Genomic DNA, 17,737 nt, shown 5'->3' on the forward strand with positions numbered 1-17,737 from the left:
AGGTCCTGTTTACTTTTGGGAACAGTGATTTCAAAATGTATATGAGTAGGTCGGTTGTACCACAAAACATCCCATCATGTACAATTTTGATGATAAATCCTAAAATGTAAGGATATATCTGTATTTTTCCTAGTAAACCATATCTGTAGATGGTTTAGTCTGGAAACATTCTTTTGTTCAAATTTTGTAAATTTAGCAGTGCTTAACATCGATTTTACCAATTCAGTTTTTTACAGTGGCTGTTTCTATCCCTTACTCATTTTTTATTTTTATATTTTTGCAAATGGTAAATTATACCTTTACGATTAATAAGTTACAGAAAAATAAAAACAGGAAATATCGACGAAATAGATAAATTGAACACTTTACAACTGTAAAAAGAAACAATTGATAAATAACCTTCATAGTTATTCCACCCTTAATATCAGAAAATGTAAATCAGTGTATAATGATAACATAAACTGTCTCCTCTTCAGTCGTCATAGTCAACGAAATAGGTGTACGGCTTAGACATACAGAATTAGGTGATACGTTTTAGAGATATCACCATCATTTGCAGGTTCCTGTTATATGAATGATTACATTTTACATTATTTTTATCACTATTTTTATTATTATTATTACTTTTATCATTATTATTTATTCGGCAATCCAACAAACAATACAAGCGGACATAGAATGCACACAGGAAATCGTTTCACATGATATAAAGATTGTTGTGATTCCAGGTGCATGCCGCTGGTTGCCAGGGGAGAAAAAAAAGCAAACTTAATCACCGAGGCTCGAGGCCTTCCTCCCCGCCCAGTGCATGCGCCACGAATCAGCTATATTTAATGTAAAACAGCTACAAACACTGCCAAATAATACATTATTACACACAAAAAAAGACTGAATTCAAATACAAATACATGTACAACTAGAACAATCCCTGAATATGACCGATGCCCCACCCTGACCTGATAGTGTTAGGTCATCCAGCAAACAAGTGATTATTAAATGAAATACTGATTAAACTCTAGATTGTTCAGGAAGCCAATAATTTTCAACATTATGTAGTATTTAATGTGGCAAATTGGAACTAACTTCAAAAACCGGCAGTTTGATAAGGTCATTGTAACACGTTGATTCTTCTTTCTTTTTTTTTTTACTGACCATGCGAGGTTCAGGTATCACTACGATTTGTTGCCCTGACTGTATGAGTTCTAGGTGTCTCTGACATCTTTACTGGCGTAATCTATACAGGGTCGAGATATCACTGAAATTTGTTGTATTTTCCTAACCATGTCTTTGTCCCAGGTCAGTTTCCTGATCCGTGTTGGTTATATCCGAGCTTAATGAACCCAGGCTTCCATCACGGGTTACCGGGCCCAGGGGCAAATGTTCGTTTTGTATTGGATTCAGAGCCAGTGCCTATAACGCACATACCAGACCGGGTTGAATTGGAACCTGCAGATGAAGCGACACCCATGGCAGAATTGAGAAATTACTTCCCGGAAACATGGCTTTGGAAGCTATCAAGAATGGGGTTAGTGTTTCTTCTCCACCATAATTCAAGCAATCTTGTCTCTGATGTGAGACACTGCATGAATAATATCTGGGAGATGTAGATTTTGCCTGCACACCTCTCATGTATGCGGAATGAATTATAGTAAAAGTCATGATATCTCCAGATGATATTAAAGGACAAGTTAACCTTCATAGACATGTGGGTTGAGTGAATACAGCAACATTAGTAGAGCACATCATTGAGAGTTTAAACAATCGGACGATCCGTTCAAAAGTTATGCATTTGTGAAGTTTCTGCTCATTCAAGGCTTGACGAGAAGACTACTATAGCTTGTGATGTCACATGAGTACACCGATATAAAGAAAGAATAAAGGAAATTCAACATATTCTCACTTTCCTCGCATAACAAAGGAACACTTGACTTCTCTCGTTCAGAAGGCAGGGGGAATAGTATTACCCTGAACCTATTATGTCAGTAACAAGTCGAAGAAAAGTTCACTTAATTAAAAAAGTAAAGTTTTTTGAAATTCTCTTTTTGTTTTCTTTATATGGTTGTACGCATAATATCATGACATCATACACTATAGAAGTCTTCTCATCCAGCAGATACTTTAAGCATTCATAACTTTTGAACGCATTGTCCGATTTCCCCCAAAACTTTCAGTGATGTGTTTTACTGATATTGCTACATTCACTCAATCCACATTCATATGAAGGTGGACTTGTCCTTCAAACTGTAGGGGGCTTCAAATCAAGACTTGAGAGGAATTTCTTTATATAATAATTATTCTATAACTTTTATTCATTATTGGCAAGCATACCAGCAGCTTTTACAGTGCAGAAGAATACAACTATGTTCATAACTTTTGCTCTCTATACTCTCTAAAAATATCGAGTGATAATGTTCACTCGTGAAGAAGTGGATTTAAAAAAAAGAGCGTGTTTTAGAGCGGAATTAGAGTGAACCTTTAGTTAAAATGTTCATTTTCACTAAAAATCACTCTTATTCACTCTAAATTCATTCTTTTCTGTTTTCACTCTTTCAAGAGTGAACATTGTCCCTTGATATTTTAGAGAGTAAATTGATATTTGTTAATAATCACTATCATAGCTATTGTAGCTATAATTGTTATTATTTCTTCAATATTATGTGACAAGACATCACAACAACCAAAAGTCACCAAACATTGATTTTAAGTTGAGAAGAAATTTTTAAAGAGCTTGGTCTATTCTTTTAAAATGAAGCCTCGCTCTCTCTAAAATGATATTTCCTAATCTGTCTCAAAAATAGAAAGAACACACTCTCACAAGAGTCTAATTGGAAAAGAAGACTTAGGATTTAGGGTCTATTCAAGTGTTTAATCTCACGGTACGCTGTTCTTTGTGCAGTACATGCGACATGAAACAGGAAGCAAACTCTACACCCCACAGCTTTATATTATCATGCTTTTAATCGTTCTCAGAATATATCTATTGTCGCTCAAAAAATGAGCACAGTAATCCGTTAAGTAAGTGTTACGGCATATACACTGTATACGCATAACATGAGGGTGGTGCAATGATGTAATTTGGCCATAGTAATTAAAACTGAGACCTCTATTGGTCACATCTTTTATTGCGTGTACAAAACTTCTTAAACAGGTGTTCATTCTGTATGGAGGAATTATCTATCTATCTAAATTCCCAAACTCAATCTTGTATGAATATATCAGAAGAACGCTGTTTAGTATGAGTATCTGTGTTTTTATAGGCGTTCATTTACGTATCATATCAGACATAGTTTATTTCCAATCAACGAAAAATCAAAAACATAGTACAAAGTATACATGTCATGAAATAATAGTCATTATTGTTCAAACGTTTGCAAATGATTAATGTAGTATACAAGATAAATTATAGAATAACATATGAAGAGTTCGTTTGCAAAAACCGTAAGTCCATATATGCGAAATGGAGATATTTGCGATTAAAGGTCAAGAAAATAAAGAGAATAATAAGAAATTTTTTGCTTCTTTTGACCATAACTTCAAAAATGTACCTTTATATGCAGTGACCAATATGTCATTTAAAAGGTATTATTTTGTACTTTATGACAGACACCGTAACTCAAAATCTTTAAAAATGGACCTATCGGTTTTTGCAAACAAAGTCTTCATATGTATACAATAATTAGGAGGAACAATGTATAGATACTTCGTGGGCGAGCGGAAAATGAATTCGATTTTGGAAAATAGTGACCCACTAAAATGCAAAGCTTGTCGGAAGTCGATCGCTAAATGAATAATGAGTAAATGATATACTATTAAAGTATTTGATATAAGTTATTTAAGTCATTTACAACAATATACATGTAGTTATTTGAAGATACATAGGTCGGGAGAAAAAAAATACATATGCGATGTAAATGTATGTATGTAAGTATATATGTGACTGTCTGTTGTAAAAGGATTTCTTTTTTTTTTTGCTTGCACATGATGGCAAAGTTACTTATTTTGCACTTCTTCACAATGACAAACATAACAAGGAACTATTTGATACTAACTCTGAGAAATTACATATTTTGCCTATATATTGTATGTGGTGGAACGTGTTATGCTTGTTTACAAAGATGATGCATAAGATAGTGATAACTATCATTTCAAGTTCTTGGAATGATTGGATTATACCGTTGTCATCATCAATGCATAATAGTTGTCATTTTTGGCGGATTAAACAAAAATGAAGAGTTTGTTCGCAAAAACCGATGAGGTCCATTTTTGAAGATTCTAAAGTATGGTCTTTGTCATACAGTACAAAATAATACCTTTTAAATGATATATTGGTCACTACATATAAAGGTACATTTCTGAAGTTATGGTCAAAAGAAGCAAAATTGTTCTTATTATTCTCTTTATTTCTCTTGACCTTTAATCGCACCTATATCTTTATTTGACAAAAATAATACGGACTTATCGGTTTTTGGGAACAAACTCTTCATATGCACATGACAAAAATTATGATAATATGCAGTAGGGGTAAGTATGGTTTGTTTCCATAATGCTGTTTTAAGATCTGTAGTTGTTGCTATTTTGTCCCATATTTATTTTTACATTGACTTTGCTTCGCTGTTTTGTTAAAGGGCAAGTGGCCAGCAGGTTACCAGGGAAGAAATTCCACACACCATAACGGACTGGGTGGCCAGTGCCTTCTGTCTGTCACCCACTCACGGAGTGGGCGTGGCTGACTCAACGTCCATCCGAGCCTTCCAGCCGTTCTTCCTCTCCTACACACTCCCTTACTCCGTCCTCCGGGGAGAGAAAGTTCCTGTCAAAGTATCAGTTTTCAACTATCTCACTGGTTGCCTCACGGTGAGTGTTGATGTTGGGGGGGGGGGGGGGTAGGTCTTGGATTGTCATACCTATTGCCCCTCCCCTTCAAAAAAGTGATGTGTGAGAAAAAAAAATCAACTGTCCATCTAATACTGTCAGTCACTATACTGTCCTACTTTGACAAAAGGAAGCAAGTGACATCGAGTATACTACAAATGCTACAAATAGAGAAAATTATGTTTTTGGGTTAGCCCTTCAGCATGGAAATTTACGGTAAGAAAAGATGTCGGTATTCGTGCAAGTCATGATATGGTGATGCATTAATGACAATTCGAGGAATTTTGATATCTACATAGAAACTAATCAATATGTAACTTGCTTCCTTTTGCCAAAGTACTATAGATTTGTAGCAAACATAAAAAATGGCAAAAGTATGCAAGTGATAATCATATCATGAGGTTGTAACTTGCTTCCTTTTGCCGAAGTATTTTAGATTGCGTGCAAATACAAATAATTTGGCAAAAGGAAACACGTAACAGTCATATCATGAGGTTGTAACTTGCTTCCTTTTGGCAGAGTATTTCAGATTTTTAGGAATATCTGGCAAAAGGAAGCAATTGACAACCATATCATGAGAATGTTTTACTTGCTTCCTCTAGCCAAAGTATTATAAATTTGTAACAAACATAAAACAATTTTAATGGCAAAAGGAAGCAAGTGACAATCATATCGACAACTTCTTGCTTGCTTTTGCTATTTTTCATGCAATTTTGTGCACTTACTTCCTTTTGCCCTCCGAATATCTCAGAAAGGAGCCAAATTGCTTTAGCTCACTTGAGCCGAAGGCTCAAGTGAGCTATTCCGATCGCTCTTCGTCCGGCGCCCGGCGTCCGTCGTGCGTCACCCGTCGTCCTTCGTGTGTCGTGCGTAAACTTTTTACATTTTCATCTTCTTCTTGAAAACCACAGGTGCGATTTTCACCAAACTTGGTAGATAGCATCCACTGGGTTAGAATCTAAATTTTATTAAAATGGGCACCATGCCCTACCCAGGGGGCCAAATTAAGGAATCTTTAAAAATCTTCTTCTCTAGAACCACAAGTGGTAGAGCTAAGTTAATACTGTGAGTTAGTAGATTAATGTCTGTAGTTTCAAGTTTGTTCATGGCAGATCCAGGGGTGTCCCCTTTGGGGCGGGGAGTGTGTGTGTGTGGGGGGGGGGGGGGGTGGGGAGGTCCAAATGGGGCTTAAATTGCACATTTTCATCATCTTCTTGAAAATCTCAAGATGGATTTTCTCCAAACTTGGCAGGTAGCATTCCCAGGGAGTTAGGATCTAAATTTGTTAAAATGGGCACCATGCCCCACCGAGGGGGCCCCAGGGGGCCCAAATCCCCCACAACTGAGGTATTTTAAAAATCTTCTACAGAATCAGAAGTGATAGAGCTAAGTCAATTCTATGAGTTAGTGCATTAATGACTGTAGTTTGTTTGATAGCATATCCAGCCCCCCGCTGTTGGCAGGGGGGAGTGGTGGGAAGGTCCAGATTGGGGACTAAATTGTACATTTTCGTCTTCTTCTTGAAAACCTCATGATGGATGTTCACCAAACTTGGCAGGTCGCATCCGTAAGGGGTTAGGATCACAATACTTAATTTGTTAAAATGGGCACCATGCTACTGCCCCCTACCCTCACCATCCCCCCAAAAGTAATCTTTGAAAAAGGTGTCTCTAGAACTAGAAGTGATAGCGATGAATATTTTTATTGATACTATGAGTTGTACATGTACATGTTTAAATGTGAGCCTGCATCACAGAACCAAAAGAGAGTCACCAGAGCTGGATTTTCAGGCATTGACAAATTCTGAAAGACTAGACTTTAGGGTTTTTAAATGATATATAACTCAATCAAAATGATTCCCCTGACCTATTTCATTAAAAAGAATGAACACAGTCGGGAAAAGAAGTCTGCAAAGTATTTGGTCTATCCAAACACGTGATCATACAAGGCCGTGCAATAGCTGTGTAATGAATGGGGAATAGGATGTAAAACTCAATGCAGAGATCATTAAATTAAGCTGACTATTAACATGCTCTATAAATACTTCTATGCCATCCTGATCTCAACTTTCAAGGCAGGAAAACCATTCTTAGAAAATTGTTTAGAGTTCAAAGTGAAGAATGTGTAATTATTTGGGCATGAATGACATTCTTTATCCCACTATTCTGCAGACAATAACGACGTAGAAAACCTGTAAAAACGAACCTTTCTGTCAATTTAACGATCCCAAACTTTTTATTATTTTAGAAGAAATGCTAGCTCTTCAGAAAACATATAACAAAAACAACAACAAAAAAGCAACAACAACTAGAAATTCGCTATGTTCACCCGCTTCACCCATTTCTAGTCCTCATGTGAATTCAGGGCGTGTTTTGTTGTTTTTTTTTTCATGCATGGTCACGTATTGCTATCGATACTACGTTTCCACACATTTGTAAAGGTGATATTCCATGAAAGAACACTTCGCCAGAAATCTGATACCAATATTTATTATTTATGAAGTTAAATGTCGGTGACGGTCTTGCCCCTTTCTATTTTTTATCGGTTGATTTGAAGTGTCTTTTAAATTGTTTAAATCCAGCAAGGTATCTTTCTTCGTTTCTCTGTGTTCACCAGGTTGAATTGTCCATGACTGAAAGTACTAGCTTCTCTATCGAAACGGAACCCGAATCTCCTATCATCGAGGTCTGTGGAAGTATCAGTAGGACTGTGGAGTATGAACTCATCTTCAGTGAGCTTGGAGATATCCCTATCAGAGGTAAGGAGATTAAAGACCAATATAATTTTTGTCACATATTTTCCAGGTATTTTTATATATCTTTTTAGCATTTTTAGCATTTTGACTGTATATGCTCAAATTTTCTTTCAAAGAAAAGAACAAAAACAAAAAACAACCTGCTATACTATACCCCATGGCCAACAAAACATCAAATTGAAAGTGTTGAATCATTGATAGTTTACCAAAGAATCGGACGAATATATGTGTTTCATCCTTGTCATTCAAGGACATTATAAGCTATATATGATATATTTTTAAAAAAAGAATGATATGCTCAGTTTTATATGCAGCTGATGTGTCGATTAATGAAGTCCCAACTTTCAAAGTGTATCAGACAACCAAGTAGCAATTGCTTCGTATTCTACTTCCGACTTTTCTTAGGTATGATGATTATTCGTGTATTACAACAACACTTTACGAGCGTAAAACATTCATGTTAGATAACTTGTTGATAACTTACATTTTGAGATGATCGAAATATAATACTTAGCAGAGGGGTAAAGATAAAATGAGGCATAAGAGTCTTCAATTCGTGTGCACTATCTAAAAAATTATTTGTGTATTCTAAAAATTAATGCTTTTTTTCAATTCAAAGTTTATTTCATTTTTCGACAAAACATATAAGTTACACTTCTTTTGACAACAGAGAATAAGGTAAACAGAACATTATGTATCGAAAAGAATGTAAAACAATTGAGGAGGACCTTATAGTAATTATACATTGTAGTAAAAAAAAACCAGAAGTGATCGAAATAAAGTACATGTATAACTTTGCTTAAAGTGCGAAAAATGGAGAGACCCACTAAAAAGACAGAGCTTGTAGAATGTGGGCCCCTCTGGAATAATAACATCAATGGAAAGATTAATTGAAGCATCATAAATACAAAAGGAGAGGGGAAAAAAGAGGAAGAAGTCTGGAAGCCCACTGAGAACTAGATTCACAGATAAATACACTTACTATCATAGACGTGAACAACATAGGACAAGACTAGACAACAAAACAACTGCTGGAGAAAAGGCTGTACGGGACAAAACGGGATGGACAAGACTAACAGACGCGAACAAACATGAAACAAGACTAGACAGCAAAACAACTACTGAAGAAGAGGCTGTACGGGACAAAACGGAATGGAAACGATGAACAAATAGAAGACAAAATAGCAAACGAAAATGCACAACAGAGACAGCGATCTTCGACAGAAGCGTATCAAGAGAAACAGATAATGGTTGTGGAGGGGGAAACGTGATTGTAGCGTCTGAAAGGAGAAAAGCAAGGAAATGAAGGGACGTGAGGAATAACAGGAATAAAACAGACATTCATGTCTTTGACTCTTTTGGCGAAAGCGTAGATAGCAGCAGACATCCAAAAGATTACAATTTATTCTTCAAAGAGGAAAAAGTAAGTCTGTATGTGAGAAAGAAGGCCAAATGGCTAGTTGTGTCCTGCAAAGTCATACGACTGCAATAGAAAGGACTTCAGTCTCCTCTTGAAAGAATGTATGGATGGGGCGTTTTTTTTATCATGATTCAGAGAATTCCAATAATTTGGGCCGATATAAATAGTGGGATATTCATGAAATGATTGGTTTCTTAGGAACATGGAATTAAAAATAGATGGAAGGAAATTGTTACAATACTTATACATAAATTGGCCTAAATTATACAAAAATAAATCTTTAATTTTAAAGAGCTTATTAGAGGTAAACAACGTGTTTGTATGAGAACGTACAGGGGAATGGCAGATAATGCGGAGGGCTTTCTATTGCAAGAGGGACACTCTTTCAAATAAATTCTGATGCGTGTTACCCCATACTAAACTCCATAATTCAAATGAGGCAATATTAACGACGAATATAACATAAGTAATGTTTTTTTGTGGAATATGACATTTCAATCTATTAATAACACCTCTATTACGCGATATTATATGTGACCGTGCACCTCAAAACGAACATAAAGTCGCACACACTGATTTTGCGTGAGGACTGAAAATAAATGAAATGGGTCAACCTAGCCGAACTTGACTTTTTAATATTTTCTGAAAGAGTGGGTCTTCTTTTACATTATGCTAAAATTTGGTATCATGAAATCGGCAGGAAAGCGTGTTTTTTTAGTAGTTTATCTCGAACATTTTTGGTTGAATAGTGTGATTAGGTGTGTCTTTAGATTCCCTTTTTCATTTCTGAAAAACCTTGTCCACACTCTTCACTTTCAACTCTAATAACTTTTGAAAGGATACTGCTACTGCTTTGAAAGTTGGCATTAATTATGGACAGAATGTGTTAATGAGGCATGCTTAATTTCAGTTTAATCTGATAATCCCTTCATTGTTGTTACTCTGGTGGTTTACTTCCTGTTTTTTGTTCCATTCATCGCACTGCCAGCACGGTTTGGTAAAGATTAAGCGCTTGAATAGACACTGTACTTCAGAGCCTCTTTTCTCAGTTCACACTTTTCCTGAGTTTGTGCTTTCTTTCCAATATTTAGATAGGTTAGGAGAGTCCATTTGATTTGAGTTATACATCATTTTAAAGCTTAACGTCTGCTCTTTCAGAATATAGTCTTACCTAAAAATGCATGTCTGGCGACTTTTTGTTTGTTTTGTGGTGCAGGGTCACATATTACAAATATTATCAATGTGTGATTTCCAGGAAAGTTTATCATCTACAATGACCCCCAAGAATTTAATATTTGATACTCTTTGGAGATGAGAATCATCTAAAACTATATTTATGTTTAAACTATCAACAGTATTGCTGAAAATCATATATTTCGTTTTTTGAGCATTAAGTGATAACTTTTTAGCTCTGACCCAATTTGTCACTTTGTTCAATTCTATGTTAATTTTGTGAACAAGAACATCAATATCATTATGGGCAAAAAATACGTTTGTATCATCTGCAAAATGAATAAAAGAGAGATCATCAGATACACGACAAAAATCATTGATATAAATAATGAACAATAACGGCCCTAAACGACTTTCCTGTGGGACGCCACATTTGACTTCTCTGATAACTGAATCATTGTTTTTAATTGTAACAAATTGTTTTCTATCGAACAAATAACTCTTGAACCACTCCAAGGCCTTCCCACGTACTCCATAATGCGATAATTTATAAAGTAAAATGTCATGATCGATGGTGTCGAAGGCCTTGGAGAAGTCCAAGAAAATACTAACTAAATGAGAATGATTATCAATGGCATGAACTACTCTATCAACGAAATATAAAAGAGCATGCGAAGTACTGTGTTTCTCACGAAAACCAAACTGATAGTTCGTAAAAACTTCATGTACCTTCAAAAAATCGCTCATTCTCTTATAAATAAGTTTTTCTAAAACCTTAGACAGTGAAGACAATAATGAAATTGGGCGATAATTGCTGACTTCAAGTTTATCACCTTTCCTTAATAAATATTGGTATTACTTTAGCCGAAAAAACAAACATATTGGGGGAAAAACCACGCTGGTTCATTTTTACCCCCTTTTTCACTACATCTGTATAAAAGAGAAAACAAAAATATGAATTAGGAAACCACAAGTTTCTAATCTTATGTTCATGCTGTTTGCTTTACAAAAATGGTACATAATTAAATGATATTGGACTTAATTACTTTAAAAAGTTATCCTAAACTATATTATTATCTAATCATTATCGATATTACGTTTTGATAAAAAAAAAATGAAGCCCCACTCATAAAAAATATCCTCAAAGGATTGGTATAGATCAATTGATATCACATTTATGTAACTATATCTGCCTATTTTTGTGCCATATTGTCATTTTTGTGAAATAAAAAAATAACATTTGATTATGTTACCTTGTGAATTAGATATCACTTGGAGTTTTTGTTACAATCTTGAATTATTCTAAAACTTGGAGCTTAAATTATTGCACACCACGGTGTACGTTACTAGAAGCTACTTGTGAAATAGGCTTGTGGTAAACGTCTCAGAAAATTATTTTTGGAAGGTTTTTTTTTTCAGAATAATGATAGCATAATAATCTATAGAAGAATTATTCATGACGCAAATCTCTCGTTTGAAGAGGCTACACCCCAGTAAATAATGCCAGTGCATATCTTGGCAATCAATGACTTAAAGTCAAAGATATAAAACACCTGTTTCTTGACCCTGGCCTAATCTAAGCATCAGTCATCGCCACAGCGCCACAGGAGGGGGGGGGGGGGGGGGGGGGGGCACCGCGAGAGGAGGAGATTGTTTTGGTTTTGGCATGGGCCATGTAGCTCCATGGTGCGTGTGTGTGTGTACGTGTGTGTGTGTGAGTGTAGACATTCAGCGTATGCAGACAGAGCAGGGAGGTGACACCTCCCTGGACAGAGCATGCCTGTACTGTAGTGACCGGAACTATTGTCATTCCATTTTGCTCTCCCCTTCTCCCTCCCCCATCTCTCCCCCCTCTCCCTCCCTCTCTCTCTCTCTCGCTCTCCCTCTCCCTCTCTCTCTCTCTCTCTCTCCCTCTCTCTCCCCGCGTTCACATTGGTCCCCGCGACGCGGGGACAGCCACAAGAGATCTTATCTTTTTTACGACTGACCGTTCACATTGGTATCTCATCTGTCCCCGAGCTGTGGGGGCACTTTGGGGCTTGGAGCGAGCTCTGCCACTTGAATCCAGGCATAGCGCATGCGCACATTTGATGACCACAGCTGGACCCTATCAATTGCGCCCCAAGGTCACTCTCCCTCCAAATCTTGTCCCCGTACCCGACTTGATTCGCGGGGACGAGGGGACAAGTCCCAGCGAGCGTTCACATTATGGTTTTGGAGGAGAAAGTCCCACAGCTCGGGACTTTCCCCGCGTCGCGGGGACCAATGTGAACGCGGGATCTCTCTTTCTCAATGATCCAGTCAGCAGGCTGATTGTAACCAGGGAGGTAGTCTCACCTCCCCGTTGTAACTCACTGCCAAATAGCACATTGTCAGCACCGGCAAACTGGCAATGCTCTCCTTCTTATTCCTGTATTTTCGTTATTTACGGGTCAATTTTTTTCGTTCGAAATGTAAAATGGATGACCATAGAATTTCTCAATAGAATATAAAATTGAAAACTTTCGAAAGGATAGAGAAAATTGAGTTCACTTTGAATGGTCTGCCACAGGCAGATATCCTTATCATGCTCTTACGTAATACGACAGCTGCTTTCTCAACGATCCAGTCAGCAGGCTGATTGTAACCAGGGAGTAGTCTCACCTCCCCGTTGTAACTCACTGCCAAATAGCACCGGCAAACTGGCAATGCTCTCCTTCTTATTCCTGTATTTTCGTTATTTACGGGTCAATTTTTTTCGTTCGAAATGTAAAATGGATGACCATAGAATTTCTCAATAGAATATAAAATTGAAAACTTTAAAAAGGATAGAGAAAATTGAGTTCACTTTGAATGGTCTGCCACAGGCAGATATCCTTATCATGCTCTTACGTAATACGACAGCTGCTGGAGTCATCAAACCCTGGCTTGGCCTCCAGGTTTGTCACGCCTGAGCAGAACGTTTATTTGCAATGGACAAGTACTTCGACTCCCAACTCCCAAACGACAAATATACGCACCCCACTTTGGGTAACCTCAGTTGAGGACTCGCCTCAAACGAGGGATTGACGGCATGTTAACATGTGTTTCCCACTACTCTTTGTTTATAGTTGATGCTGTTGCAAACCGTGTTGCAGATGGTAATGGAGAAATTGGTCCAGGTAATTACACTTTCCCTGCTGCTGATGCCCTTGAAGACACCATACTTGTGGAGGTAAGTGATTTCATGGTTTCATACCTTGGCATACTGTTACACAGGATCCCGAGGGAAGCTGATAAAGATCATACAAAACATTGAAATACTGTCAATGTATAAGGATTACTGTCTTTTTCAGTTTCGATTTGTTTTACTTGGAGACTTCCTTTCCAGTAAAAAACACTAAATCAATTATTGTCTAATTATAGACTTCTTTTCAGAAACATATTCATTTTTAGTGATCCCATACAATAAACTCTTTAAAAATGAAATTCTTGTGCGAAATGGATAAATCAGGCAGTGACAATGGGACGCATTCAGAAAGACGCTGAATCTATTTCTAGTTTTGTTTCAACATTCTATCCAATCCCAGTGTGCGTGCTTGACTTGCTAGCAGCTTTTTACCTGTATATGCAGCTCCATGGATTACCTACATATTACTTTATTCTTTGCTGCGAACATACATGTAAAAACATGTCATTTCTATGCCTCTAAATTATTTGACCACACGGAATCTTTGACATTCAAAACACAAATGAAATAAAGGTAAATATTATACTCAAAATTATAAGTTGGTTAAAGTCAAACATTATTACAATGAAGAATATAATTTTCCACTGTCATCAGTTGATTCTAAAAAATAGAATTAAAGATAACTAAAAATTATGTTTTTTTTTTTTATTACTAGAAATACATAAAGTTGTCTTCACTCGTTTTATTCTAATCTGTAAACAAAAGCAAGTGAATATTCGTAAAGATTTTCCGGGATGTAATTATTTACATCTCTTAATACTTCTTTCTATTTTCTTTTGTATATGAAAGCCTGAAGGTGCAGAAAGAGAGGAAACTTTCAGCGAAATGATATGTCCAAACGGTAAGAAATTTAAAATGGCCTGATATTCCTAGGGTGAAGAAATACCATATAATCATCTGCGACTTGTTTGTCAAATATGGATAACAGATAGTGGTGTTTGTTTGTTTGTGTGTGTGTGTGTGTGTGTGTGTGTGTTTTAAACTTTGGTTTTCATCATGATGTCTTCCTTTAACGCAAGTGTGTTTTCGTAGGGCTTTGGTGTGATAGGGATTTCTGACTCTGTTTTGTTTTGTTTTTTTCTTCTTCTTTGCAATCAAAATTAAACATCAGAACCGGAAATAGAATTAATTAATGGTATTATAATAAGGTTTGTGGCTGACGGTTAAGAGGCCTTAAGTGATGCCACTATTTCCAAGTTTATCAGAGAAAAAACAAACAAACAAAAAGAACATACAAACAAATAAGTTGTTATTTCAACTTCATTCTCATCTCTCCTTCCTCCCTTCTGTTGTCTTTCTTGGTTCTGGTAGATGAGGGCGATGAACTATATTCCAATTTGGTGACTCTCGCTCTGCCAGAAGTAGTTGTTCCAGGATCTGCACGAGGAAGAATACAAGTTATCGGTTAGTTTGGTGTGATAATATTATATATTTTGTGTGATCTTTTCAGCTTGTAATCTATTCCCCGACTTTCTATTCCCCCCCCCCCCCCCCCCCCAGGTGAATCTTATCAACTTTCTTCGAAATATTTATTTTAAAAAAATATTTATTTAGGCCTACACAAAATATTACTCTGATTGGATGCAAAACCGTACTTACTAAAACAAACGATTCCACACTGGGTCAATGAATTTTCTGATAACTGGAAATATGCACTCACTCATATTCAACAAACACTTCAATTCAATTCATTTCAATTCAATTCATCTTTATTCGTCCAATAAAAAGTATTACAGGAAACTCATCGCGGGATTTTCACATATAAATGACAAAGCATAACAAATACAATATATACATAAAAAAAGAACAACACGGAATAGCACTTGACAAATAAATAAATAACCGGGCATGTATGCAAAATCAAACTGAAAAGAACAATCGTATAAAAACGTTGCATAAAAACGGACTCCATTGGCATGATGTTAAAAACTTCAAAAACCTTCTCTCTTGTTACGTCCCAATATCAACCCCCCCGTCAGCCCGTAATAGACTGGAACCAAAACCAACTCGCACTAAAATACAACACAGCAAACAAACCAAAACATACAGAAACAATATCAGTGATTATATCATCATATCATATAAATTTCTTTCTAAGTCCACCAATATTGCACAGAGTCATTTCCCAAATTCTGAAATATAATAATGCTAAAAAATATAATCATTGTAGTTGTACATCAACTTGCCGGGAAAAAAAAATATAGAGAGAGGGAGGATCAGCGGTAGAGAGAAGAAAGAACGAAAAATAATAAGATAGGAAAGGAAGCATATATAACAGTTCATAAATGACATATGTCAAATATCATTAGCTATGGCATCATAAGTCCAAAACTGTAAAATCCCAAAATGAAGTGATGATGATAATGACCAGTCTGTGTCAATGACTAAAATAAGAAAAAGAAAAAAAAAGTTGAGGGTGATAAACTACTTTATTGTTTTACAATGCCCCCCTCCTCCCAACAACTTTCCAACCCATACATACAAAAATCACCATACATTTACCCCTATCACATTACATCCATTTAAAAGCCCATGATTCTACCAAACAACTTACTCATCACAAAAACAATGTCGACACATCCCTGCTGACCCGTAACCTTCCTCAAATTTCTCAATCACAATATTCCACGTAGAAACAATGGAAACGGTTAAACACAAAATCATCAAAAAGCGGGCGGCCTCAGATGGCCAAGGGAGCAACCCAACGGCTTCCTCTAATAATTCAACTACTAATGAGTTAACAGGTATATACTGTTAAGAATCTGTGTGAAAAACAATGAAAACAATTAAACACAAAAATTATCAGAACTTGGGCTGTCGGGTGGCCCAGTGAGCAACCTCACGGGCGGCCTCAGATAATTCAACTACTAATGGGTTAACGAGTACTATTGAAAAGTCTAATTGCAAATGGAATGAAAGAATTCAGATATCGGTTTGTCTTGCATTTTGCAGATTGCAGTCTCTTGCCAGATCTTAACCAACAGAAACATTGGTGAAGAGGGTGATGGGGGTCCTTCATGATATTCTCCACCTTCCTAAGAATACGGACAGTGCACATGTCATCTAGGCTGAAATTTTCTCCGACTATTTTACCTGCCTGATTCAATAACCTTTGAATTAACTGTTGTTGTAATTGTTTAATTTATACCTTTTTGTTTTAATGTGTAGGTACATCAAGTTCCTCTTGGTTGTGTTGTTTCTGTTACTGCATAATGTCGGCGAATGCCAACTACCTGTCTGTGTTTTTAATTTGATTTCTTTAATGAGAATATGATTTACGGTTACACGAAGAATATGTGTTTCTATTCTGTGTTCATACTCCACATGTCTATTGACCTTTCTGGCCTCAGTTGGATTGATAACGTTGTCAACCAATAACTGGAATCAAAACTGTAAACATTAAGAACTTTTGAATAAATGTTAAAAACTGCCCTGCTTTTTTTGTACTAAACACTTTTCTATTTCTTGGTTTCATATGTATTCTGGGATTAAATAAAAACAAACAAACATATAGATAAGTGACGACCTAAGCATAGTTGCAAAAAAAAAGAGAAGAAAATAAGATATCTTCGTGATTATGGCAAGAGTAGCTGTGATATTTGTATACAGGCGATGTGATTGGACCCGTCATGAGTAACCTCGGAAAGCTGCTGAGGATGCCCTTTGGATGTGGGGAGCAGAATATGATCACTATGGCACCCAGCATCTTTGTGATGCATTACTTGACGGAGACTAACCAGCTGACCAATGAGATATCATCAAAGGCCTTGGGGTACATGGAAAGCGGTTAGTATGTTCAAGGAAGTGTGTGTGTCTAGTGTGTCCGTTAAGTCAATCTCAAGAGTAAGCATTTGTGTAAAGTGTGTACATTTGCCTGTATCAAATTGCAAAACACCTGAGTGGCAATGGATAGCAGCAGTACAACGTTGGGCAGTGTACACTCAGTTTCCTAACCTTATGTTTATTCACAAAGAGGAAATTTTCTTGTACTAACACTAACATCAACCGTTTGTGCTTATTCATACTATTACTAGGAGGCCTATTGTTTGGACTCCTAGCAAAATAGAAGAAGGGGAAAGCATTTATAGTATATCAGAATATGAATAGATCCTAGAGTGACGATTCCTGTGTCCTTATAGGTATATTTGATAATTTCCACAATATTTACTGTTCCCCAGGTTCTCACTGTGATTTGTTAGGTCGTTTGTAGTATTTTCCTGGTTTTTAATGTATTTGTATTTTTTCCGTTTTTTAATGAGAAAGGGCAAATTGAGAATGTGCGTTCCTTACCACCATGAGAAACTGTACA

At 36.4% G+C, this 17,737-nt stretch overlaps 1 protein-coding gene across 1 annotated transcript in view; it reads left to right on the forward strand.

Moving 5' to 3' along the window:
• Positions 1 to 17,737, forward strand: part of LOC139712716 (pregnancy zone protein-like) — a 54,982-nt gene that overhangs the window by 23,420 nt on the left and 13,825 nt on the right. Inside the window, exons 8-14 of the mRNA XM_071624518.1 lie at positions 1,297 to 1,525; positions 4,626 to 4,854; positions 7,489 to 7,630; positions 13,310 to 13,413; positions 14,218 to 14,269; positions 14,740 to 14,832; positions 17,038 to 17,214. Coding sequence (XP_071480619.1) covers positions 1,297 to 1,525; positions 4,626 to 4,854; positions 7,489 to 7,630; positions 13,310 to 13,413; positions 14,218 to 14,269; positions 14,740 to 14,832; positions 17,038 to 17,214 — 1,026 coding nt within the window. The remainder of the gene's footprint in view (positions 1 to 1,296; positions 1,526 to 4,625; positions 4,855 to 7,488; positions 7,631 to 13,309; positions 13,414 to 14,217; positions 14,270 to 14,739; positions 14,833 to 17,037; positions 17,215 to 17,737) is intronic.

The sequence above is a fragment of the Diadema antillarum genome, unplaced genomic scaffold (genome assembly GCF_040938485.1).
Source record: "Diadema antillarum isolate AM-2024a unplaced genomic scaffold, OU_Dant_1.0 seq00001846_RagTag, whole genome shotgun sequence".
NCBI classification, from domain to species: domain Eukaryota; kingdom Metazoa; phylum Echinodermata; class Echinoidea; order Diadematoida; family Diadematidae; genus Diadema; species Diadema antillarum.